We start from the raw sequence: 25,972 nt of genomic DNA, 5'->3' as shown, positions 1-25,972 counted from the left end.
TCTGCCTCTATGAATTTGACTACTCAATTTACCACATGTAAGTGGAATCATACATTTGTTCTTTCGAGTCCGGCTTATTCACTTAGCGTATCTTTGAGGGTTATAGCATGTGTCAGAATTTTCTTCCTTTTTAAGGGTGAATAATTTTCCATTATATGTAGATACCACGTTTTATTTATCCATGCTACCATCAGTGAAACGCTTGGATCGTGTCTTAGTCCATTTGGGCTGCTACACCAGAATACCATAGCCCGGATTTCTTAAAAACAACAGAAATTGGCTTCTTACAGTTCTGGAGGTTGGGAAGTCTAAGGTCCAGGGCACCAGCAGATGCTGTGTCTGGTAAGGACTTCACAGATGACTACCTTCTTGCTGTGTCTTCACATGGGGGAGGAAAAGGGACCTCTCCTGGGCCTCTTTTATTTTTATTTCTTACTTTGTGGTACTGGCGATTGAACCCAGGGATGCTCTGCCATTGAACTACATCTACAACCCTTTCTATTTTTTCAGACAGAGTCTCATTAAATTGTCTTGGGCCCCTTCTATAAGGGCACTAATCCTCACTAATCATGAGGCCGCTGCCCTCATGACTTAATCACTTCCCAAAGGTCCCACCTCCTAATTACCAAAAGCTTTGGGGTTAGGATTTCAATATATGAATTTTGATGGTGGGGAGGCACAATATTCAGCCTGCTGCAGGTTGCTTCTATTTACTATTGTGATTAATGCTGCTTTGACTATGAAGCACAAAGACCTCTTCAAGTCCCTGTTTTCATTCCTTTTGGATATGCACCCAGAAGTGGAATTGCTGTATTACAAAACCCTACATTTAACTTTTTTGGGAACTTTCCTTTGGGGGGGGGGGGTCTAGGCCTCCTGCATGCTACACTCCCAACACCTATCTGCTTTCTTTAATTAGGATTGTGCCATTAAGACTCAAGGGAAAATCAGATTCATTTGGGATAGTGATGATTTGCATCCCTTTCTGAGGCTACAGTTCAAAGGCAGAACAAGTCTGTCCCCTTGTGACCTATACTTGTTTAGCTCCTCTGGTTCCCTAATAGTGATGATAATGATTAGGATGAAAAGGCAAGGATCCCTACCCCCACCCCAGACAAGATCTCTACTACTGAGCTGCATCCCAGCCCACAGGGTCTCACTAAGTTGCTGAGGCTGTCCTTGAACTTGCAATCCTCCTGCCTCAGCCTCCTGAGTAGCTGAGGTTCTAGTTATGCACTATGGTGCCCTGCTTCCTTTGCATATTTTAAATCATTTTATCTTCACAATCTATGAAGGCTCTATGAGAGTTATTGACCCAATCTTACATATAAGGAAACTGAGTTACAGAGAAACCCTGTGCAGGCTGACAAGATCATTGAATTCAAGGCTTATTTTCACAAATGAGGGAATGGAGGCCCCCAGGGGAGATGCCCCCAGTCACGGTTACGTCGTGACCAAGCTGGGGTGAGCTCACAGGCTTCCAGACGTCTGGAATCCCCTGACCCCCAGCTCTTGCTGCTCTAAGACAGGATTCCATCAATTTATTTTGTTTATCCCGTTGACCCAGGTGAAACCTCATCTGAGGGGCTGCCGTGCCGTACTGGAATCCAGCTGGATATTCCTGGTCCTCCTTCTGATAATTACCAGGGCAGGACTTTGCTGAAATATGATGGGAGAGGATTACACGTTTGGCTCTAGGATTTTGTGAAAACACATGGAAGTAGCACATTAATACTAGTCAAGGACTGAAAGAGCCTTTTTAAGAAGTTGAGATAAATTTTGGCAAAATTGGGTTACCCTGAGAAATATTGAATATTATGTGAGGGAGTTTCTAAAAAAAAAAAAATCATAGCTTTTTAAAAAATTTATATACTTGTTGAGTTGAATCAAATGGTAAAAACCTGGAGTCTGCATCTCCCCTAAGCCCATACTCCTGGAGCATGAGTGAGCCCCAGCACATGGTGGGCCTGCGTTTTTCATTATGTCCCCGCCTCGTTAGGTTTTGCAGTTAGTCCGCGTTACACGTTTCTTTCGTGTTTTTGTTGAACTTCATGAACTCTGGCGTTTCATTTCATGGATGTATATCCAAGGGAAAAGTGGCCTGCCTTTGATCTTCCTCAGGACCTCATCATGTTTAACCGAAGCAAGATTAGGGAGTTTTTATTCAGCACTGAACAAACACAGGACTGAGCTGTGGAGATGGCGGGTGCTTAATCTATTTACAACATCGACTGCGTTATGAACTCTTTCCACATCAAGCAGACTGTAAAAAGCATTCTCCCGACTGGAATTCCCATCTGCCTTCTGAAGCAGCGTGCATATGGTTCGGGGTACTGGCTGTATGGGCCTCGCTAAGGAATCTATTTAACACAAAATATTTAAATCAGAGTGTTTTTAAGCTTTGAAGTCACTCTCACTGTTGGTTCTCTCCATGGCAGGCAAGTTGTACTCTGTGTTAGCTCTCTCTGTCTCCCTCAACTGAACAGGCAGTTTCTGGAAAGTGCACTTACCTTCTAGGGTTTGCAGTGACATCTGCTCTTCTGGTGGGACAAGCCAGCTCCTGTCCCTGAGCAAACAGCCCTCTGAGCCAGGGTGAACTCAGAGGGGCAAAGAGCTGCCCCTCGGCCAGCACCTGGAAAACCAGACAGCTCACCTCCCTCCCGCTCCAAAATGGATTTCAGACCTCTGTCCACCTTTCAAATACCTCTTTAAAGCAACACGAAGGTCTAATTGTGACAATTTCCCCCCCTCTCGCCTTATGATGAGAAAGGAAGAATAAAACAAAATCAAGTGTTCCCCTGTCAGAATTTTCAGTCCACCGTCAACCCATGGCATTGATGGAGATTTATTTTCCTAATGAAGGCGCTGACGTTAATGGTGACACTTGCTACAATCAGTTAGGACTAAGTGTTATTTAATTCACAGTGAAGCGACAATCTGACTGGACTGTGATTAGTTCCAGCTTTTAGCTATCATTTATAGGTCACCAGGCGGCTAACAACCTCAATTGAGGGGCCATTATCTTTTGACAAGATGAAGCTTTTTCTGGGGGAGAGGGGAGAGGAGGTGTATCCAGAAAGCCCAGCTCAATGCTCTCCATGGGAATATTTCATTCCTCATAGAGTTTTGCTGCCCTTTCTCAAAGGATGTATGCTCGTGGATTCCAGTTAGGTATAGCGAAGGCAATGAAGGAAGAGACTTCGTCCAGCCATTCATTTGTCCACTCAGCAACTGTTTCCTGAGTGAGTCACTGTGGAGAGAGCCCTGACAGGGCTCCCCAGAACGAAGGCTCATATCCAGCCTGCACACACTGGCGTGGGCATTCTAGGTTTTTGCTTTGTTTCATTTTCATAGCCTTTATCTATTGTGAAGTGTCAGAAGCATCTGTTCTGATTGGTCCCATTGGTCCTTGCTGGTGCCACATCCATTGTGAAAAATTTCAAATGACATCCTTGCCTAGAACAATGACTTTTTGTGATGTTACTTTTGCTCTAAGAAAATGTCGATTAAAGAAAAAAAAAATACTGTCTCCCTTTCGTCCTTAGAGAAGTCACCTAAATGAAAGATAAGGTCTAAGCAAAATGATGTGATGTTGTTAAACAGTAGTAGTTTGGGTGTAGATACAATATGACTTGGAAAGACTGGAAAGGTATGGACACCTGGGGGCATCACCTGTTGGTAGCTGGCCCTCCTCCTCCTCCTCCTCCTCCTCCTTCTTCTTCTTGCACTTTACTTATTTTTTTTTATCGTTTGTTCTATTTAGTTATACATGACAGCAGAATGCATTTTGATTCATTGTACACAAATGGGGTACAACTTTTCATTTCTCTGTACATGATAATAGAGTTATACCATTCGTGTAATCTTTCATGTACGTAGGGTAATGATGTCTGTCTCGTTCCACCATCTTTCCTACCCCTGCCCGTGCCCCTCCCCTCATTTCCCTCTACACAAAGCTGGCCCTTCTTAACAAGAGCCAGAGTAGCATCCAGTCAACCCTGTAATGGGGCTCTATGGAGATAGCCTGAAGTAACAAATAGGACACATACTCTCTGCTCCACTGGAACAATACCAGTGAGCCTGCTCCCCACAAACCCCCTGGAAACCTGCACTGCAGGGCCTGGAGTGACAAGAGCTGAACTGTTTTTTGTTTGTTTGTTTTGGTACAGGGATTAACCCTGAGCCACATCCCCAGTCCCACCCCACACTCCCGCCTTTAAAACATTTTTAATTTTGAGACAGGGTCTCACTCGGTTGCTTCCAGTCTTGCCAAATTGCTGAGACTGGTTTCAAATCTTTACTCCTACTGCCTCAGCCTCTGGAGCCTCTGGGATTACAGGTGTGTGTCACGGTGCCCAGCTAAGAGCTGACTTTTCCTATCCACTTCAACTTGGGATCCTTCTTTCCTCTGGATCTTGGGAAGGCAGGAGACAGCCTTTTATCTGGCTTTTACTTTCCTATAATCTAATGAGCCTGTTTTCTGTTAAAGGTTTACTTGGTTAGAGGGAAAAGAACCTGTTCTTAGTTCTGCTTTTAGAAATAAGACATCTGACTTCACAGAGTCTCATGCCACACCTAAAGCTACCTCATATGGAACACCTCCTGGCCATACATGCTGCTAAAAGCACTGTATGTAAGGGATTCCATTTAGCCCTCACCTCAACAGCGTGAGGTAGCATTATTTCGCTCACATGCTGGATGAGTCTGAGGCATGGCCCAGGAAGCTAGGCAGGCCTGTTGCTCCCCAGCATCTCCTGGGCAGATTTTACAGGTGTCACTTCTGCCCTTGAGGATCTTACATCAGTTGTGAAGATGAGCCACACCTCCGTGGTCATCAGGTGAAACAAAGGATAGCAATGTTTGTCAAACTCGAGTTCATGGTTTTATAGGAAAAAAAAAAAAAAGGCAAAACTCCAATGTTGACTAACATTTATAAATTTTTACCTAAATATACGCAGATACAAATTGTACCTCTTTGTACCTCTACTCTTTTGATGTATTTCCTTATATACATACACACACATTTGTCTCCTTTTTAATGTAAATTTGTATTGTTTTTCTTTTTTTTATTGCTCATACACCAGCATTTTCCTATGCTAGTAACAAAACTAGAAAAATGGATGTTTTTCTCATTCTTGCACCAACATATGTTATTTTACCATATATTTGATCTTTCCCCGTATACATGAGCATTTTTATTCTTCATTTTGAGACAGGGTCTCACTAAGTTGCTCAAGCTAGCCTTGAACTTGCAATCTTCGTGCCTCAACCTCCCAAATTGCTGGGATTACAGGCATGCACTACCACACCCAGTATTTTTAAAAACACTTTTACTATCCATAATAGCCATATTTAAGGCTTTTAATATCCATATTTCTCCAGAAAGGTTGTATTGATTTGTCCACTTCTGAGATTGAAGGATCACTTTGGGACCTAAGAAGTGTCAAGGAAAAGGTGGTATTTGAATGGAACTGCAAGGAGGGCAGGGTTCTGATGTGAAGTTCAAGGTGTGAGGGTAGGCGTGGCGCTCCATGCGGGTGGGTGACCTGAGCAGCCTCACTGGAAGGAGGGTACAAAGTGCATGGGGCACATTGCCAGTGAACCCAGGGGCACTTTACCACTGAGCTACATCCCAGTCCTTTTCATTATTTATTTTGAGACAGGGTCTCACCAAGTAGCTGAGTGTCTTATTAAATCGCTAAGGCTGGCCTCAGATTTGCAATCCTTCTGATTCAACCTCCTGAGTTTTTGGGATTATAGGTGAATGCCACTGCACCTGGCTTTCAACATTTTTATGATTAAACACGTTTTGCTGGGACTTTTGGCAGAACACTGAAGGGAATTAAAATATCAGAGATGTGGACCGGGGATGTCGCTCAGTGACAGAACACTTGTCTAACTTGCCTAGCATACATGAAGCCCTGGGTTTGATCTCCCACATAAAAAAAAAAAAAAAAAAAAAAAATAGTGCAACACTTTAGAAATAATGCCAACCCAGTCAACTTTGTGGTGTCAGTTAGTCTTAAGATGTCTAAAAGCATCACCATTATCGCACCATTTCTTATTCCCCTCAGTCTTAGGTGCTATTTAAATGGAACCATTTTCTGATCTCACCGTGGTCTCTTGATATGTTAACAAGCAATGTTCTCCTAAGCATGCTGGCTGACTTTGGTGTTTGCATGGAGTCACATTGTGCTGCTCCTGTCACTCATTATTTGATCACCTCAGTTCTTTTTCTCTTAACCTCCCTCTGGGGATGCAGTCTTATGGTTAAGAATGTTGAGAAGAAGAATCCAGAGTACCTGGATTCAAATCCCAGCTTTATCACTTACCGGTTTCGTAGTGGGCTTTGTGATACGACCTTGAGCAAGTTACTTTGTGCTTCATTTTTTTTAAAAACCATAAGGTGGGTTTAATAATGTTACCTAAGTTTGCAGGATTACCTTGAAGATCCAATTGAATTAATGTGCATAAAGCACTTACAATGCCATGCACTGATTAAGAACCTTTAATAAGCATTAGATTTTATAATATTAGATTTTAGCCTCAGTTGGAACCCACTGGCCAAAATTTGGCAGCACACTTTACTAAGCTTTATGGTCAAGTGGCATTCAGTCCACTGAGACCACTGCGCTAGAAATTGCCTCCTTCCCGACTTAGTCCACAGATAGAACAAACCGCTATGTGTAAAATAGTTTTATTTGATTCATCACAGAGATCGAAGAGTCTCATGATGTTTATCCATACAAAATATCTTACTAGTGGTTGTGGTATAAGAATTATATATGCTAGCTGCTTACATAATGCACAGTCTTTTTTCTTGATTACAGATATGAAGAATAGGATGTCAGGATACGGAAATTTCCAAATTCCATTCCAGCAATTTTCAAAACTTGAATCACGGAATGGAGGACACAGAAAATGGAACCAGCCACCTTGAAAAATACTCTGAAAAATATGGTCAAAACTTTAGAAAATATAACTTTTAATATCTCAAAAGGTAACAAGGTAAAAGTGTTGTTTGCTGGCCTGACTTTCCAGGATTTAGTGTGGTCAAGTAGTGTAGCACACGGCTGGGCTGGAGCCTCTGACAAGAACCAAATCACATGCAGATTTGGTCCACAGGGACAGGATTCCCTCGTTGCTGGATGGCTCTTGAGAAGTTGTCTTCATTTTTATTAAACATTCGGCTTCACGATTTTCATTGATAAATAGTTCTGAAAAGGAAACAGAAACAGCACATAAAAGAGAGATTATATATATGCATAATATAATTAATATATATTAACATATCATATGTAATGTATATTATATATAATATTAAATAAATTTTAAAAACACATTTAAGTTGAGATCTCCCAGTCCTGGCACTATTCACAGTCAGGACCAGATGGCTCTTTGTAGTGGGGCCTACTGTGCACTGCAAGATGTTCAGCAGCATCCCGGGCCTCTGCATCCTGAATGCTGGAAAATCCCGCCCCGCCCCTCCCCCAGTTGTGACAACCAAAGTGTTTCCAGAGCTTGCCAAATGTCCTCTAGGGGACAACACTCTATTCCCCGTCCCTCTTGAGAACCACTGGTTACATCCATAGAATATAAATCAGGAAAAGTTTTTTAAATGGTCAAGATGGATTGGACTTTCTACAACTGGAAAATGGAAGTATTGAAAGGGGGCAATGAAGAGGTAAAGCTGCTATCGGACTAGAGCACAGCTCAGGGTAGAGCGACTGCCTGGCACGTGCAGGGCCCCGGCTTTGATCCCCAACACTGAAACCACCAAAACTGCTACCGTGCCTGTAGGGCTATGTAAACACAAAATCATGTGTAGTATTGTTAATATGAACTGGAGTAAGAGTTTTTGACTGTCTGCTTGGCTGTCACTGCCACTCACCTTGCTTCTGCCCACGGTTTCCTCTGCCTGGACCATTTCTTCGTCACTCACCAAACTGGGTTTAAAATACCACCCTCCTCCCCCCGATGAAAACATCCTCAGTAATGGGCTCCTGTAGCTATTCGCTCAATAACACTTGCCTCCCACAGAATATACTTGGTCATATGCCTGGTTGATCCCAGGCTATGGAGTATTCATGGGCAGAAATCATGGCTTGGTCACATCTACATCCTAACTCCTAGCCCATAGTAGCTGCTCAATAAATTCCATGAATGGAGGAGAGAAGGTGCAACAACTATGCACATGGTCAAATCTTCCATTTGGACTAACATGTACTACTAGGGTAATTCAGGGAGCTCTAAGGAGAGGTTATATGTGACATGGGCTTTAGAGCATGAGATGTTGATAGACAAACCATGGGCAAAGGGATCCAGATAGGTAAGAGCAGTAAGTGTTTGGGGCCAATTATGCAGTTGGGTAGAGTATGGGGTTTGTAGGGACCTTAACAAGTCCAGACTGGGGATCCTTGAATGCCAGGACAAGGAGTTAGGGTGCAGGATGGTTTGGAATGATAACTTATGGTCCAGACAAACATAATGAAGTCTGGAGTGCTTTGTCCTCAAATTCTCAGTTGATGCTTTTGTTTTGTCCCCAGACCACAAAGTTTCACCTGTAATTTGTGAAGCCCTGAGAATGCAGTTCTAATCACTGGACACATTACTTTAGACTTTCCAAAAGCAGAAGCGTTGCAACACTAGAACGGCTAAGTGGACCGTTCTCGAGAGCAGCGATCCAGGCAGACACCAAGCTAGATGCCCAGGCACAGTTCACACCCACATAGAGCCAAGACAAGAGGTCCCGGCCTCCTACCGGCAAGGAGTACAGGAGCACAGCCAGGAAGAGCAGCAGGATGAGCAGGATGAGCAGGCCGATAATGACCCACTTAAACCGGCGCCACACGATGAACCGCATGGTCTTGCAAGGGTTTGTGAACCAGAGGAAGGAGGTCTCGGGTCGGCTGAAATGCAGAAATAAGGTATTATCTACCCAATTTGGGAGAGACAGATTTGTCTGAGAGCACAATACAGTTTCAGGACTAACTCGTGACATTTATAAAGTCATGAAAAGAGGCTATTCTCTGTAGCTGACTAAGAAAGGCTCAGGGACCCTTTACAGCCTCCTAAGATGCTGAGGACACTGAGCTTTGGTTGTGGGGAAAGAAAACCGTTAAAATGAAGCCAGACTGCCCACCTCTCTGCACCCCCACACCAAGGCCCTCTTTCAAGTACAGAATTAGGACAGCAGCTAATCCATTCCATTAAGCCAACTGGAAGGGGGGCTTTCAAACTGCAGGTGTTTGGGGATCAGATGAGGAGAACAAAGAGGGCCTCTCACTTGGGTGGGTCCAGCTTGGGGTTCATGTTGGGTTCATCCCGCCCTTTCCCGGCTGGCCTCTCGTCGGCCTCCTTCTCGTTGAGGACCTCCAATGTCATCTCGACTTTCCCCTTCAGTAAAGCAGAACAGGTTAAACACATGACATCACGTTTCACAAATATTTTTATTTCAACCCAAGGAGTATTCCCCAAGCAACGATTTTTATTCTTGTAAAACAATCCTTAGATTGCTTTAAATTTTCCTCAAGAGAGTTCTTCACATTTCCTCTTCCATGCGTGTTTCTGAACTGACCCCATGTGGGAAACAGACAGAATGAATTGCTCTCTCTCCTTCCTACTTCTTGTGCTGCATATCGCTGTCATTATGACATTCTCACATCAATCTCCTCGTGGTCCCACACACACCTTCCTTTGTAACTTTGCATGGACCCAGACTAACCTGGCAATGCTAAAAACAATGGTTAACATGTAGTGAGTGAATATTAACCGCAGGCTCCAAGAGACCAGGGCCCTGTCTCTCCATGCTTGCCATTATACACCCGCTGTGTGCAGTAATGCTGGAACTTAGCAGGTACTCGATGTACATTAGCTGAATCAATCAATGAATGGGTGAAGGAATGAATGCTGCCTTCCTGGTCACAGGTTGGTTCCTGAGTGATGCCCAGGCACCAACTAAGCCTTCTATATGGATAGAATCACGAGAACCTCAAAAGGTACCATCATGGTCCTCAGGAGGACCTTGAGGCTGAAAGAAGTCTAGAAACATGCCCACTTTCTTTTGCTGGGGGTGGTGGGGGTGGTGGTGCTGGGGATTGAACTCAGGGGCACTCCACCGCTGAGCCACATCCCCAGCCCTAGTTTGCATTTTACTTAGAGACAGGGTCTCACTGAGTTGCTTAGCACCTTGCTGTTACTGAGGCTGGCTTTGAACTTGCAATCCTCCTGCCTTAGCCTCTCAAGCTGCTGGGATTACAGTCCTGCACCACCGTGCCCAACTAAAAATATGCCCATTCTATACCCTTTAAAAAATTTTACCTATATATATTTTTTAATTGTTGATGGACCTTTATTTTATTCATTTATTTATATGCAGTGCTGAGAATTGAACCAGGGCCTCACACATGCTAGGCAAACGCTCTACCACTGAGCCACAATTCCAGCCATATACCCTGTCTTAACTACGATTATAACAGACTTTCTAGGACCGAGGAAAATCCGGCAGTTTCCCCAGAACTTGAGAAGTGCTGGCCCTGACACCCACTTGGGCAGAGCAGCTCAGATGGCTGCTCTGTGTACAGGCCAGGAGAAGGTGGGGGCCCAACTTCAGCACCTTCAGCTTGCCACGCTTGTGTTTGAATCCATAAAATGGAGATAAAGCTTACTTCACAGGGTTGTCAAGAGAATTCAATAAGACTATATGCAAACTAATCCACTCTGACGGAAAGCAGATCAGTGGCTTCCTGGAGGGAGCAATGGACTATGGAGGACACAGGAAAATTTTGGGGTGACGGGAAGGTTCTGGCTCTTGGTGATGGTGGTGGTTTCATGGGTGCATGCATACCTGTGCCCAAACTCACTGAATTATGTACTCTGAATGAGTGCACTTTATTTTGTGAAAACTATACATCAAAATTGTTTTTAAACATGAAATTATGATGAAGGCACTTAGCATGTTACCTGGTTCATAATTAATGATCACAAATATTAGATACAATGAATGAATTAATCTTCTGTGACACAGCATGATATCTTGCCCTACTGCTTCTATGTCGTGTGTGTGTGTGTGTGTGTGTGTGTGTGTGTGTGTGTGTGTGTGTATGTGTTTTACTGAGGATTGAATCCTGAGGGCTTTCTACCACTAAGTTACATTCCTAGTTCTTTTGATTTTCTTAAATTCTTGAGACAGAGTCATGCTGAGTGGCCCAAACTGTCCTTGAACTCATGATTTACCTGCTTCAGCCTCCCTAAGTAGTTGAGATTATAGGCGTGTGCCACTGTGCCTGGCTCAGAATATATCTTGCATTCCCCAAGCATGCTTATGAGTTATGACCTTCTTGTTCAGTACTCCCTGCTTTTTCAAACTTTTTTTTTTTTTTTTTTTTTCCTGATGAGAGCTCAAATTCAAAGACTTTTTCTGTACTGAGTAGTCATGGAAGCTCAGCATAAATTAACCTTCCCCGGTGAAGAAGTGTCCCAAGGAAATAGAGTGCGACCCCTTAGACGCCTCCCGTGTGGATCATTTCAACCTCTTCATCTTCCCCTGTCACACATACTCACAGGGTCTCCCACCTTTTCTTATAATCCCAGGTACAAGCATTTTAACTAATTTAACACCCTATCTTACCTGGAGGACATCTACTGAAAAAGGGCAAGACCTAAATGATAAAGGAATAAACATTCCCAACCAGGAAATACCTACAGCCATCACCCGGGAGCCATCTTTATCTGCGTAGCATGGCCACCATCCTCTCATGGACTTCTGTTCAAAGAGTGAGGCAGTCTTAGCTTTAAGGGGGTTCATGGTCTTGAGGTCTGGAATCATGTCCAAATTGCATTTCTCCGAAGATTTTGCTGGAACGATCGTGTGATGCAAATCAAGTTCCAGGAAACCTGGCCAAAGAAACAACGGGAAGTCCAAATGAGCTTCAAGCGGATCGGCCGTTGTTCACAAGTGAACAGAATGTTCTTGTCAGAGGAGAAGCAGACAGTGATTTTGAACAGGTGATGGGTGAGTTAGAGAAAGAGACAGCGAGAGACTTTTAAATTCTTTCCAGATAGGATTGGAAAATGGCAGAAGAAATAACTGTCCACGGCTCAGCCTCTCGCAGAGGACTACATGTTTTCTTTCTCAAAGACATGAGCATAGACAGAGTGATTCTATAAATTCAAAGCAATTAAACATCAATAGACAAGATTTCCACTGAACTCAGGGCCCTTGTATTTGAAATTTACTCATTTTCATTCTGAGCTGCCCTAAACCGAGACGTCATTTGGCTTTGGGTAAAGACAGTAAGTGCTCGGAACACGGGAAGCTCCATGGAACACTCAAGTTCAAGTTTCTCAGAAATGGGAGCTTGCAGGAACATAACTCAACAGAAAATCCTCACCAGGAACTGAGAATCCTGGCCAGGGTTGGGGCGTCTGGAGAAGCACACCTCTTCTGTGATGGGGCGGCATTAACTCTTTCATACCACTGTTGCAGGAGGTGAAAAGTATGTTTTGGGTTTGGGAACTCCCGGGAGTCCTTTCCTTAAAAAAAAAATGGAGTCTGTGATATGGGGTCAACTCCACACTAATAGAAAGAAGAGTCTGAAGAGTCTGGTCAGGAGAGGTGGCAATAGGGAGGTTGTGGTAGATTCTCTTTAAACTGTCAGACTCAGACTGTCCTTCAAATCGTGGATCCCTAAGCCCAGTTTACCTCATTCGGCTTCTTCTGAGCCTATGCCTGCTTTTGTCAGTCTCTGCTTAAGGTAACTGGCTCACTATCCATTTCAAAATAGTCATTCCCCTTGTCATTGAACTACTTCATTTAAACTCCAAGAAGAAATCCTCTATTATTCTGGAATGTTCCACCCATATGCTTTTATAACCATACTCATTTGTTTGTTCTACTCTTAATTAAGCAAGAAGTTAAAACAATTTTGGGGGTGCTGTGAGGTGTCAAGGGAAGAATAAGATATAGCCATTGGTGGACACTTCCTCTGCCTGGAAGATCCCCTGGGAGTGAGATGGAAGGAGGGAGGCTGGTCAGGGGCTACTGCAGTGGTCAGCTAAGAGAAAATGAGCTCTGAACTGGCAAGTGGAAGAGCAAACAGAAAGAAAAAAAAATAACTGTGTATGATAAGGTGGACTACATCATGAGGGCCGAGTGGCTGCCAGGGCCTGGGGCAAAGAGAAGAGGAGCCACAAAGGACTTGGGTACTTTCGTTTGGGTGGCTGGGAAAGGGAGGGGCCCTGCAGTGAACTCATTTCCTAGGGAGAGCAGGTCTGAGGTCGGGGAAGAAATACTGAGTTTGATTGCAGTTATGATACATTTTAGGTGACAGATACAAGGTGAAAGATGTACTGGGACTAATAGTCGTGATAGTTTCTTAGGACTGTATGCGTGGCTAAGACAGGCCAGGCTACACATCCTGGTATAGGAGCCATAATCTGCTGAAAACTGAAGGATGAAACTTTACCTTCAACTAAGGTGAGAATGCAAAAATCACCAGAGTGGGGAGGGTGGCTGGAGAAGAGCCTGGGCAACTTCAGGGAAGGCTGTGTTTAAAGGGTGGGAGGAAGAAAGAGCCAAGCAGGGAGAGCGCTAGGTGGGGCCTGTGACTCCTGCCTCAGCAGCAGAGGAGGATGGCCTAGGGCAAAGCAATGCTGGGGGGGTCAGTGGAGCTGGGTGGGGAGGTGAGATGGTGGCATCCCCCAGCAAACAGACTAGATTCTTTCCAGGGACGGACGTAGGAGCTGGTGTGAGTCCCTCCACGATAGCCCTTGAGAGTGGGCATGGCTGGTGGAAAGGGTGACGTTCACCATTAGGTCCCACTGCTCAGAGGACATTCAGGCAGTGGGCAGGCCCCTTGCCCCTCTCCCATTATTGGCCTGTATTAGAGATTTAAGCAATTACTTCTAAGTTTTAATTGATTTCACTAATGCCAGGTTTCTTACAATCATTCAAGTGTAGGTAAGCCATACCCAAGTAGTCATCCAGTGAAAACTTGTCATTGTCCCATATCTGAATGATCAGCCGGGGTGGAACTCTAAACTCTGTTTGGTCAATACTCCAGAAATGCTCCTAAAATGACAAAAGACATGGACAAACCTGAATGACAGTGATCAGTGAGCTCTGAAGCCCCCACCTTTGGCCCCTGGAAGCAGCAATAAAGTATGGGGCCTTTATCTCTCTTCCACTCCCTAGGACACCCCCTCCCTTTGGCCCCATTCTTTCACTCCATGTGTATGGGCCTCCCTCCCCCTGTCAGCCTCCCCAGGAAGTCTCAAGGCCACCAACTGGGTGACCCCCCCGGCCAATTCCTAAAGCAGGTCACCTGCCATGTTCCGATTGATCAGTGTGACTTCCTACTGCTGCACTGCCCTGAGGGGTGGGAAGAGATTGATCTCCCTCCTGAAGTCCACTTCTGCCTGCTCAGCTTATCCTCCTAAGGTCAGATGTTCTAGGCCAGCTCACAGCAGCACCTAGAGGGTGTTACCTCTGCACAGCACACTTCCACCCACCCTACACCTGATGTCAGGATGTACGCTCAATTAACACACAATGAAGACTGGGGCCCAGATTCCACTCTCTTATCAGTGCAGATTTAAAATATTCTAAGCAGGGTGCAGTGGCACACACCTGTAATCCCAGCTATTTGGGAGGCTGAGACAGGAGGATTGCAAGTTCAAGGCCAGCCTTGAACTTAGTGAGACCCTAAGCAACTTAGAGATACCCTGCCTCAAAATATAAAATAAAAAGGGATGGAGATATAGCTCAGTGGTAAAGTACTCCTATGTTCAATCCCCAATAAAACACACACACACACACACACACAGTCCTAACATTTTTTGGGTTTTGAAAAATATTTCTGACTTTTACATGCTTGTGGTCACCCAAGATCTTCAGCTCTCTCACACTAGAAGTAGCAGAGGCGGGGACTAGGGAAGGGTCTTCAAGCTCTCACCTCTCTTCCTTGCCTCTGCTCAGACAATACTAACCAAGAGGAACATCTCCACAGCCCAGTTATGACTAAGCTCCTCTGGTCCTGGTAGACAGGAATACACCCAGTGTTTAGGGAATTTGAATGAAGATCATTGGGTTGTATCTTGTTTTTTATATTCCTGGAATGTTCTCCCTTGCAGGGCTCAGAGGGCCTGACTCTGAGGGGCTGGGAAACCCATTCCGCTACTGTCCTACAATCCTCCTGATCGTCCTTTGGGGTCATGATCCAAGTATCACTCGGGGGATGGGAGGTCCAGCTCTAGATGTGGGCAAATAGGAAAATCAACTTGACCTAAGGGCACTGCCTAACCCTGACGTCCCCTGCCCGGTGCCATTCTGTCTCATCCTCTGAAAGTGTATACCATTCTGATATCATATTAAGCCTTTGTGCCTCTAGAAAGTCCCCTTTGAAGATATCCATCCCACCTGGTACACAGAAGGTGCTCACTATGGCATTGAGTAGGATCAGCACCATGTAGAGCCTGACCCAATGGGTCACAGCAGAGGGCAGGTTTTTGGTGTTTGTGGTGCTGCGGATTGAACCCAGGGCCTCATGTGTCCTAGGCCAGTGCTTTACCACTGCGCTGCATCCTCAGCCTGGCAGGTATATTTTGACAGGGTGTGGTGCCATGGGATGTAGGAGGTGGGAATGGAACAGGGGACCTATAAAAGACATCTGCTATTGTCCGCTCAGCTTTCAGGCCCATTTTTGGATGAAAGCACCTCCTTCCTCAATCGATTCAATCTAGAGGACACTGACTCCATTGCTAACTTTGAGCTTGGCCAATCAGAACAATGAATCACAAGGGCGCACAGGCTCAGGCAGAGATACTGGTGCCCAGTTCCAGAACTCTGGCTGGTGCTTTGGGACTCTCTTCTCTTTCTGCTGAGGTTTTCTGAAAGGACAGGATGTGAGCTGGGGCTGCTGGCTGTCCTCTTGTCTCTACCAGGCAAAAGCCTGCCTGGAAGTGAGGCCCACGGGGGAAGGCAGAGCAGAGGGCAGGGAGCATGGGACCAATTTCTAAAGACTTCACTTCTACGTGGGATACAGATGTTCCTAAAGCCAGCCAACACTGGACTTTTTAGGAATGTGAACCAATAAATCACTTTTTTGGTCTAAGCTAGTTTGAGTCCTGTAACTGAAATTCTTGCTAATTAAGGCCACGAGGACCCTGAACCCTCCCGGAAGTACTTCTGAAGGAGTTGAGGCAGATGCTGGGCTCAATAAGGGGGATTAAAAGGGGCATTTAATATTTGGCCTCTGCTTGATTCTGCTTGTCATGGGGAAGAATCCGTTTCCCCATGACATAAAAAGCACACGTGGGTTGTTGTGTGTTCTGATAAAAGACCCTTTTTTTTCTATCCTATATCTTTTGCCCTATAAAATATGTTAGGGGTGTAGAAAATTGTTTAGTAGGTGGGTAGTCAAATAGGAACACAAACTTCCAGTTAAATTCCCATATACTTCCCAATTACCTGTCACTGTGTGACCTTGGGCAAGGGCAAGTAGCTACACCTCTGTGGGTCTCAGATTCCCCATCCGTACCAACAGGGAGCTAGACTCAGTGACCTTCAAAGTCCTGAGCAGCTCAGACCTTCCCTGAATTTCTGAGCTAAGGAAGACCTGTGAATCCACGTCCCATCGGCACATTTCAGAGCTTACTTTTTTAGCAACAATACAGAGTTGTTCAGCGGGGAGGTAGTCAAATGGGAACACAAATCTCCAGTTAAAATTCCCTTCACCATCCAAGGACCGGTAATGGACATCTGTTTTCTGTTTGTTTTCTTCACTGCCAGGAATCCAACTGAAAAGCAGAGGCAAACAGACTTAGCTTGAGGTGACTGACAAGTAATCTAGCTGCAAAATTGTGCAGTGATTAGGGGCGTGAAGAGCAGGAGAATTAATGCACTTTTCTTGGTCAGGTTCCAGTTATCTACAGAGCTGGGGGTGATTTATGAAGGGGAGGCTCTATTGCATCCAACACAGGTTGGAGCCAAATAAAATATAATTCCTCTAAAGCCAAAGCAGGAAACCCTTTAGACTTCAGTTAACAGGGCTAAGGTGAAGTTTTCTGGAAAATATCAACAACGTGGCTTCTATTTCGGGTACACTGAAGCTTGCTGGCTATGATTTTTGTCTTCACAACTATGACTCATTAGCATCTGTCATCACTGCTGAAAAGCTCAGTGAATATGAGTTAGCTCAAAATGTTAGCATTTCCTTTCCCATATCTTACTTAAGCAAACCAAAAGAAAAAAGGTACAAATCAAGTAATCTTGCAGCTTCCTTTTTTATTGTTCTTAAATTCACTATGATCTTATTAATGACACTAGCAATGAAGATGTAAGCTGTTATTTCCACATGCTTATCTATGAGCTTTCTTTTCGGTAACAACTTCATGTCTTCACTTCTAACATTTGAAATGTTTCTTTTTGCTTGCGCTTGGCACATAGTAGACATTAAACAAATACCTGATGAATGAATGAATGAGACCAGAAGGAAGTTGTTGTCACATCTGTCTGCTACTGGGAAGACTCCTGGTTTGGAACCAGGTGGTGACATTGGGATTTAGACAGGCCAAATGGTAGAATGCATGTGTGCCTCTCAACACTGTGCATTAGAAATGCATCAGAATCACCAGGGAGCTTTTAAAGGTACTGAAGCTTGCCCAGGCCTGGTAGGAGGTGGGCCTGGCTGTGGTGTTCTCTGAGCCTCCTCTCCTATCTGTGCTCTCTGCACATGGTCAACGTGAGGACAGGAGAAATCATGGCTTGGAGGGGCAGAGTGGGAAGGGGGAAATCCTTAATTCAGATTTAGGATCACCACTTATGAACTGGGTACTTAGCATGTGTTATTTTATTATTCTCAACAACTGTGCAACCGTCTCCATTTTTACAGATAAGAAAACAGAACCTTGGAGAGAATTTAACTTTTACAAATTCCTGTAGCCAGTAACTGATGGAAATAAGTAATACTCCCAGGTCAGTCCAAGTCCACCCTGTTACTATTCCTCCAAGGACCCTGGGGACTATAATGTCGTGTTCTAACAATAAGTCCTATTATTAGCAGTGATATTAATATCCATCATCTACAATATTTTTCCTTTTTGCTAGTTAGTTCACTGACTAGATAAGTGAGTTGAAAGATTCCTTTTGACTGGTAACTTTTCAACTAACTCACTGAAGAGAGGTCACATTCTCTTGGCTATGACCTTGAGGCTTCACCTCCTTACCCATCCCTAAAGTGTCACCATCATACCTTCCCAGATTGGTCACCCTGGCAGTGCCTCCTCTCTTTTTTGGTAAAGCTTTTCACATTTAATTTTAAGAAAACTTAAGCAAATACTCTAGTTGTATGTATCCGGGTGTATGTATTATAGCTTTGCATACAACACCCATATATATGTAGTGTTAGGCATGGCATTTATGCATGGGTCATCTTTTTACATATGCATTTAGATTCATTTTTCCCCTCCCCTTTCTCCAGTGCTAAGGATCAAACAAGGCCTTGAGCATGCTAGGCAAGTGCTTTACCACTGAGCTATACTCCTGGCCCTAGCATTTAGATATTAATTCCAAATTTTACGTGGTACTTTGAGTTGAGCTTTATTCTTTGATTAGAGGAATTTCTCCTCAATCCAATATTACTTGAATTTGTTTCCTTGATTTGAAAAAAAAAAATTAATGCTTATGATAGTCAAAGAAATTTGCATATATATAATTAGCTGGGATTAGTTTTCCTTGGGGAATGGTAATGAGATCCTGAAATGAGAAAGAATAATGAAGAACTTGATGAAACATTCCCTGTTTACACTGAACCTAAATAATAATAATCATGTCTTTAAGTTTTGATTGAAGGTCATTTGGGATCATAATTGGAACTTTGTTCTCACTTCATGAATACATTACTTTTCAACAAGTCTTATCTTTTACATAGCAAAGAACCAAACTCAGTCCATGAGGAATAATAGCAATAACTAGCTAACACCCACATAGTGCATACCATCTGCCAGACACCATCCTGAATGCTTTGAGTAATTGACTCTTCTGGATATTCCAAGGAGGTAGGTATTACCATTATCTCCATTCTATGGATGAGGGACAGTGAGTTTATGAGCTTCCCCAGCTAGCAGGGAAAGTGCCTGGATTTCAACTAGGTAGTTTGACTCCAAAGTCTGGCTTCTTAATCACTATGTTGTATTGCACTCAACATCTCTAATCAAGGCATAAGGAAGCTTTACTTATGTTCTGAGGCTAGTTATCCAAAGTATCAAAGAGGACTAAAAAGTCTCAGAAATAACAAATTTGCTTAACAAACTGAAGAAAATCTACTTTGTTGAAAAAGAAATGAAATGAGTCATTAGCTATTCTTGCTCATAAACTAGGCCCTTATAATTTTATCTTTTCTTTCTGCTCCTTCTCCCACCTGTTTTCCTGAAGTTTCCTAAGCAGATCATATTAATAAGATAAAACAGCTTTAGGTAGGCAAGAATCCTAGAGTGGGCATCTAAGCAATGGCAACTAATGAAGGAGGACATCTTTTTTTTTTTTTTAATTTTTTTTAGATGTTGATGGAAGGTTATTTTATTTATTTATTTATATGTGGTGCTGAGACTCGAACCCAGTACCTCACACACGCTAGGCAAGTGCTCTACCATTAAGCCACAACCCCAGCCCCAGAATATCCGTTTTGTTCCAAGGCTCCTCCTGCATGCTACCTCACCCTTTGACATAGATGTCACTCATTTCCTCTCCGGTGATGCTTTTCTCATCCAAGATAACGTCCTTGGTGTTCCAGATGATCACACGCAGGTAGTATCTGAAAGGAGTACATTTTCCAATTACTTTTCTTCTGGTCCTAGACTAAATCCCCATTCCCGGGCAGCAGGGTCTCCAGATTACTTACTTCTTGGCTTTTCGTGGCGTGATGTTGAAAGGGGGGCCTGGTGGCCCCAAACTTTTGGGGAAAACATCCACCCACATCTGAAGTTTGCCCTAAAGCATTAAAAAATGAAAAGACTGAAGTTATGAGTGGTCGAACCACAATCATCTATCATATTTCTTAAATGAAACTAGTGCTTTAAGCTTGCTAACCTCTCAGTCCAGATGGACAGCAATAAGTGGAGGAGAGCCAGCCAAAATTAATTTTCTATCTGCATTGTCATTGAGGCCAGCCACTTTCCTTTCTCACCAGGGGGCTCTGATGGCTGCACAAGCTCATTTGTATCAAAATTCGAGTTTTTCCTGGTAGTAATATGAGGGACTTCCCATCACTTACCCAACCCCGCACTCACTAAAGCACACCCACACACCCCTTCTCGCAACAAGGTAAAGCTGGGTCCTTCGCCCTCTCACAATTCTTGGGCTGCCACTCTCTTCATCGCCACATACCTACTTGTTATTAGTCTGTTTTGTGATACTCAAGGGATTCTCCACTTACCTCAAGATACAAAATTATAGTAATATAAATGTAAACAAAAATTTTTACAACAAGGTTCTTTCAAAGGTGGGACTTAAGCAATGAAAAGAATGTTACATTTCCCCAAAGGTGGGGGTTCCCAGCCATCAGCTCATCAAAGCCACCACTTGAGGCACACAGGGAGGGAGAGTGAAGGCCCATTCTGATACTTGTGCTGCCATCTTGGTGAGACCCCACTCAACTCTGACTACTGGAGACTGGACCTATTCATCCGACTGGAATTTCTTCCAGAAGGCTAGGAATGCCATTAAAAACTATATCAACCATACAAACCAATTTATAGTCTCCAAAGTATTTTGGATGTTCTGTAGACTCTGCCTTCAGAAAAAAACAGACTGGTCTTCAAAAAGGTTTCCAAGGAAACCACTCGATTGACTTCCTAATGTATCGTGATCAAAATGAATTAACTGGAGCTCTTGAAAGGAAATATATTTTACTATGAGCCTGATTCTCTTCCAACTAAGGTATAGGGCTCAGGGCTTTACAATATATCAGACATGCTGCAGAACATAAGGCATCCAGGTGTCTTGTAAGACCTAGCCAGTCTGTGTCTAATGCTGGAGGCAGAAGTGACAGTGGGTTGGGGGATCCCAGGGAGAAATCTTCCTTACTTTATCATTTCTTCTTTTATTCCCCCCACATTTTTAAAATTGGTACATTAGAGTTGTACATAACGATGGGATTTGTTATCTATTTGTACATGCACAATATATATCAATATAATAAGGTCAATAGCACTTCCCATACGCACCCCCTGCCTTCCACCCCTTGGTCCCTTTCCTCTCTTGATCTCCCTTTGATTTTCATGAGATCCACTCCCACCTTCCTTCTCCTTTTTCCTCTCTAGTTTCCACAAATGAGAGAGAACACACATCTTTGACCTTCTGAGTTCAACTTATTTTGCTTAACATAATGGTCTCTAGTTCCATCTTTACTTTGTCATTTCTTGAGATGTTTTATACAAGTGAGGGGGAGGAGGGGAGAGAGGAGGAAGAATAGACTCTTTGGTGAAGGAAGAAAAATAAGAAATGGAAAAAATGAAAATGTGTCACAAAATGAAAGTAAGAGGCAAGGGATAAAATGACCTTCTAAATGACCAGCCATTGTGCCCACTCCTCAGTGATGATCTTGTCCTTAGTCCTGCAGTAGGTTTAACAATATTTGCATCCAGTAGATTGATATTTCTTATAATGGGATCTCCTAGCCACCTGCATCAGAACCCATCATGGAACTTGTTAAAATTCAGATTCCTGGCCTTAACCCAGACTCACTGATCCAAATCTCTGTGGAAATGACCTATAAATGTTCATTATAAAAATTTTTCACTTAGATTCTTTTGGCATCAACCAAGTCTTGCTTTGCTTCTCTGGAAGGTGCTCCCTGTCTTCTGGGAGCTGACTTGCCCTCATCACCATGCACATGGTCCCTGTGACCTGCCATCTGGGGTACTATGGGTCTGCTTCCCTGGCTCTTTCTTTTATTGGGGTGGAGGGTGTGCCTGGGATTCCCTGACTCTTTAGTCTCAAATGAAAACTTCTCCCCAAGCCTGATGTAGCTCAGTCACTTTCTCAGAACCTGTCCTCCTAGCTACAGCTGAGTGATCCTTTGAAGGACAATTGGGCCAGGTTGGGACAACTAGTCCCTGTACAGTTCCTATTTGAAATAGATGGGGCTACAACACAAAAACACTCATGAACTATCTGTAATATTTAAAGTCATAGGAAGGTCATCTCAGCAAGAAAGTAGATTTAATAGATTCAGATAAAGAGGGACAAGAGGGAAAATCTGGTTCAAGTTTGTTCTGAGTCATAGATATTCTCCACTGGCATTTAGTGAGTTCCCTGAAAATTTGTACAATATATTCCCCTTTGGGATAAAGCTAATTTGACTTTCATTTCTGCTTCTCATGTATCTGTAAGTATTCAATCATGATACAAGAGGTAAATATGTGTCAGCCATTGCCATTGCATTAGGATGCTGGATCTTCTCCTTCACCTGGGAAATGTTGGGTTGGAAGGTGCTGTGCAAAGTCCTTGTTTCCACGTGCTCGGGGACCAGCCCCTGAGTCCTGAGGATGTGAAGGGCAAGGCGCTCTTCAGGGGCCCCGAGGTGCTGGTGCAGGATTTTGTTGGCTTCTGGAATGGAAAATGGCATTGAAACAGAGATGGGCATTTGGGACAGTTCAGCCAGAATGCCCTGAGCTGCTCACAGCACTTCACCCTAGACTTTGCTACAATGGACAGACACCGCCAATGTGTCACCTTTGACTTGCAGGAATAGTGAATAGTTATCTATGCTCCACCAGGGGCCCGACCTCTCCCAGGCTCACAACCAACTTGTAGACTGTCAAGTAACAAAGGGACCAAAACATCCAGGATGGGCAAGAGCAGTCTGTATTTACATTGGTGGCACAAGCTCATAGCCAGCCTGGTTCCCAGCCTCCCTTGCAGTCAGATGTGGCCACACAATCGAATTCAACTAGAATGTAACATGCGTGGAAGTGACATGTATATTGCCTCTGGACCTGGCTCATAAATATCTTCTCTGTGCCTTTCTCTTCTGGATATGGAGGGGGACAGCAACATTAGATGCCTGTGCTGAAGAATGACAGAGCTATACGATAGAAGGACCCTGAGTTCATGACACCTGTGAAAATGCCTATTTTGAATTAGTGAGAACTAAACTTCTAATGTGTTAAGCCACTGAAATTTGGGAGTTCAATTGTTACAGCTGCTAACATCACTACAGCATTCTAAGAACATGATCCCCAAATTCTTGGACACTTCTCCCATCAAGAGGTGGGTTCTGGGGCTGGGGGTATAGCTCAGTTGGTAGAGTACTTGCCTTGCTGGGTTCAATCCCTAGCACCGCAAAAAAAAAAAAAAAAAAAGAGGTGGGTTCTGTGTACTTTCCCTTTGAATCTGGAGACATACTGAAACACTGATATAAGGAGAAAGGATGCTGTGTGACTTCTAAGACATAAAAGACCATGAAGATCCTGCTGGCTCTCTTGAGACACTTTGGAGGAGCCCATCCATCATGTAAGGAGTCTTGGTCCTGGAGACTGCCCAGCTAGAAAAGTCTGTTTAGGTGCTATAGTCATAGGTTCAGGGAGAGCCAGCACCCTCTGCTAGCCATTTGTGTGAGCCATCTTGGCCAGTGCCCACCAGCTGAGCTTTCAGATGAATGCAGCCCCATGAGAGGCCTCCAGGGAGAACTGCTCAACTGAGCAGTTCCTGACCCACTCACCTGAGCAAAGCAAAAATGGATGTTTTCAGTTGCTAAGTTCTTTTTGGGTGATTTGGTATGTAAACAATAGTAACCAGAACAATCCTCTACTGATAGAGTTTTCTGGGGGGGAGCTATTTGATTATTTGGGGGTAACCTTAGCCACCAGACCATGATGTTTCCCATTTTATTCTCAACTGTGTTTGCAAGTTCGCACATTAACAGCAGCAACAACATTTCTTAAAGATCTAATCATCTTTGCACTTGACTAAGTCCTTTTCAAATTGGAAAGACAAAACCTAGTTTCCTTCCCCTTACAAAATATGGAAGCATACCATAGCTCTTAGGCTCTATGAAACTATTTCGGTCTTAGTCATGGAGTGGCTAGTTGTTCATGTGTCAGGATGGTTCAACTGTGTTAAAAATTACTGCATAACAAAGAGAAAGATCACAAACTTGGACATGAGTCATATGGAACTTAGCTGGCTCTTGAACCATCTCCCGCATCCATGAGGTTTCTTAGAGAAGGAATGGAATAAATGATGGAATAAACGAAGAGAACTTCTTGGCTTATCATCTGAGCATTTTTGAACTAATTATGCATTACATAGACATTAGTTAATTACCAAAACTTTGTGTTCAAAGCTTAAATGGCTGTGACCTGAAAAGGGCAAGTGAAACATAAGGCAGACAGGACACTGTCCCTGCTGATGCTTGACAAGGCAGCAAAACTCTACTATAATGTGGCTTCTGTTAGATGACTCATGTGTGCTGGGTCTCATGTAGTACACTTAGGGTTCTCTCTCTTTCCATCTCCCTTCCCCAAACCCGGCAACAGAAATAGGTTATTACAGTTTGCTTACAACCCACAGCTATGCACTCACCAAATTCATCCAAGCCGTATTCTCTCCCTCCATATCTGATTCTGCTTCCATCTTCGGAAAGGATGGGTGGTGGGAAGCCTTTGAATCGGGCTACATTTTGAAGCAACTGTATTGGTTTCAATTGATCTCGCCACGTATTTACTCCAGAACTGTGAATAACATCATATGTCCTGGAGTGACTGCAGGGCCCGAGGTTCTCACATGCATGTACCTTACTCGTGTACTTCTAGGCCCCAGGCATAATGGGAACAGGGAACGTGCTGTACACTTTGACTTTTGCCTAGAAATCTATTTCAAAGCCTAAAATCCACATGTTATCTTGACTTCAGCCAATCCATCATTTTTATTTACTTATCATTATTATTTTTTGTCCTCAGTTCCCTCCACTGTGGAAATGAGGAGTTTGAGATTATGTATAAACTAGAGATTGCGAGTCCTGTCTCATTAGATCCTTAGAAAGGCACAGGATAGCCATCAGGGGAAGAGAGACATCTCGAAATTGATCAATCTGGGGGAGGGGAGCAGTGAATCCTTGTTTCCACAAGGCAGAGAACTCCTGCCTTCAAACATCGTTAGCCTCAGTCTCTGACAGCCAAGAGGGGGCTCACAGAGGGGCAGGGGGACTGGTTCTCCAAACACTGCCACATCTACCCCTCAAAGGGCACTGCCCTTCTCCAGTGGCCACCAACTTACACAGACTACAGTGTGAATTGGGAAATGCAGTAGCCATGATTCTCCCTAAGATAATCTTATCATTAGAAATGGCACTTAACTTACTGAAAGGGACAGTGGCCCAGTGAAGAAAGGCACCGAGGTGGAGAGGCAAAGCCTCCACAGGAGTCACTTACACACAGTACTGCTCGGGAATGCCACAGTGGGACCCAAAACGGGACAGGAAGCGGTTCTCCAGATCAATGATCGTTTCTCCTACTTTTTCATCACGGGTAAAGGTGTCATAATCATAGACAGAAATTTTCAGGTCTTTTTCTTGAGGTAAGTAGCAGCTCAGTTCATACATTCTAAATAAAGAAATGTAGGGTCAGAATCGTTACAGTTCATCCAGGCATCTCACCCAAACCAGGGCTCCATGCGAAGAATTTCCAGGCAGTTGCTATGGCTGTTGGAGAACAACAGACCAGGACAACTAGGGTGGGTGGGAGACTTGAAAAGTAGTAAATGACAGTAATAAAGCAATAAGAGAATACATGCTCACTCAGGAAAAGAGCATGAGCTTAAATGCCTATCTTCTAATGCCAGCTCTGCTGCTTGCTAGCTGTGCGACTCAAGGCCACCTATGCAATCTCTCTGCACTCAGTTTTCTCACCTGTAAAATGGTGAGAATACACACCATCTGCATGGTTATAAGGGTCAAGTGAAAAAATGTTTAGA

General features: G+C 43.8%; 1 protein-coding gene across 2 annotated transcripts in view; it reads right to left on the bottom strand.

Moving 5' to 3' along the window:
* Positions 1–6,681: 6,681 nt before the first annotated feature.
* Positions 6,682–25,972, bottom strand: part of MYOF (myoferlin) — a 153,789-nt gene continuing 134,498 nt past the window's right edge. For both annotated transcript variants that reach the window (XM_079137547.1, XM_079137548.1), the window contains 11 exons: positions 25,432–25,602; positions 24,584–24,732; positions 22,467–22,606; positions 19,899–19,987; positions 19,716–19,811; positions 16,656–16,797; positions 13,972–14,071; positions 11,705–11,895; positions 9,287–9,396; positions 8,762–8,909; positions 6,682–7,217 (listed from right to left, as the gene is read on the bottom strand). In XM_079137547.1, coding sequence (XP_078993673.1) covers positions 7,179–7,217; positions 8,762–8,909; positions 9,287–9,396; positions 11,705–11,895; positions 13,972–14,071; positions 16,656–16,797; positions 19,716–19,811; positions 19,899–19,987; positions 22,467–22,606; positions 24,584–24,732; positions 25,432–25,602 — 1,375 coding nt within the window. In that variant the 3' untranslated portion in view covers positions 6,682–7,178. The remainder of the gene's footprint in view (positions 7,218–8,761; positions 8,910–9,286; positions 9,397–11,704; positions 11,896–13,971; positions 14,072–16,655; positions 16,798–19,715; positions 19,812–19,898; positions 19,988–22,466; positions 22,607–24,583; positions 24,733–25,431; positions 25,603–25,972) is intronic.

This window comes from Sciurus vulgaris, assembly GCF_902686455.1.
Source record: "Sciurus vulgaris genome assembly, chromosome: 4".
NCBI classification, from domain to species: Eukaryota; Metazoa; Chordata; class Mammalia; order Rodentia; family Sciuridae; genus Sciurus; species Sciurus vulgaris.
Note: the sequence above shows the minus strand (reverse complement) of the source record. Positions and strands in the feature narration are given on the sequence as shown.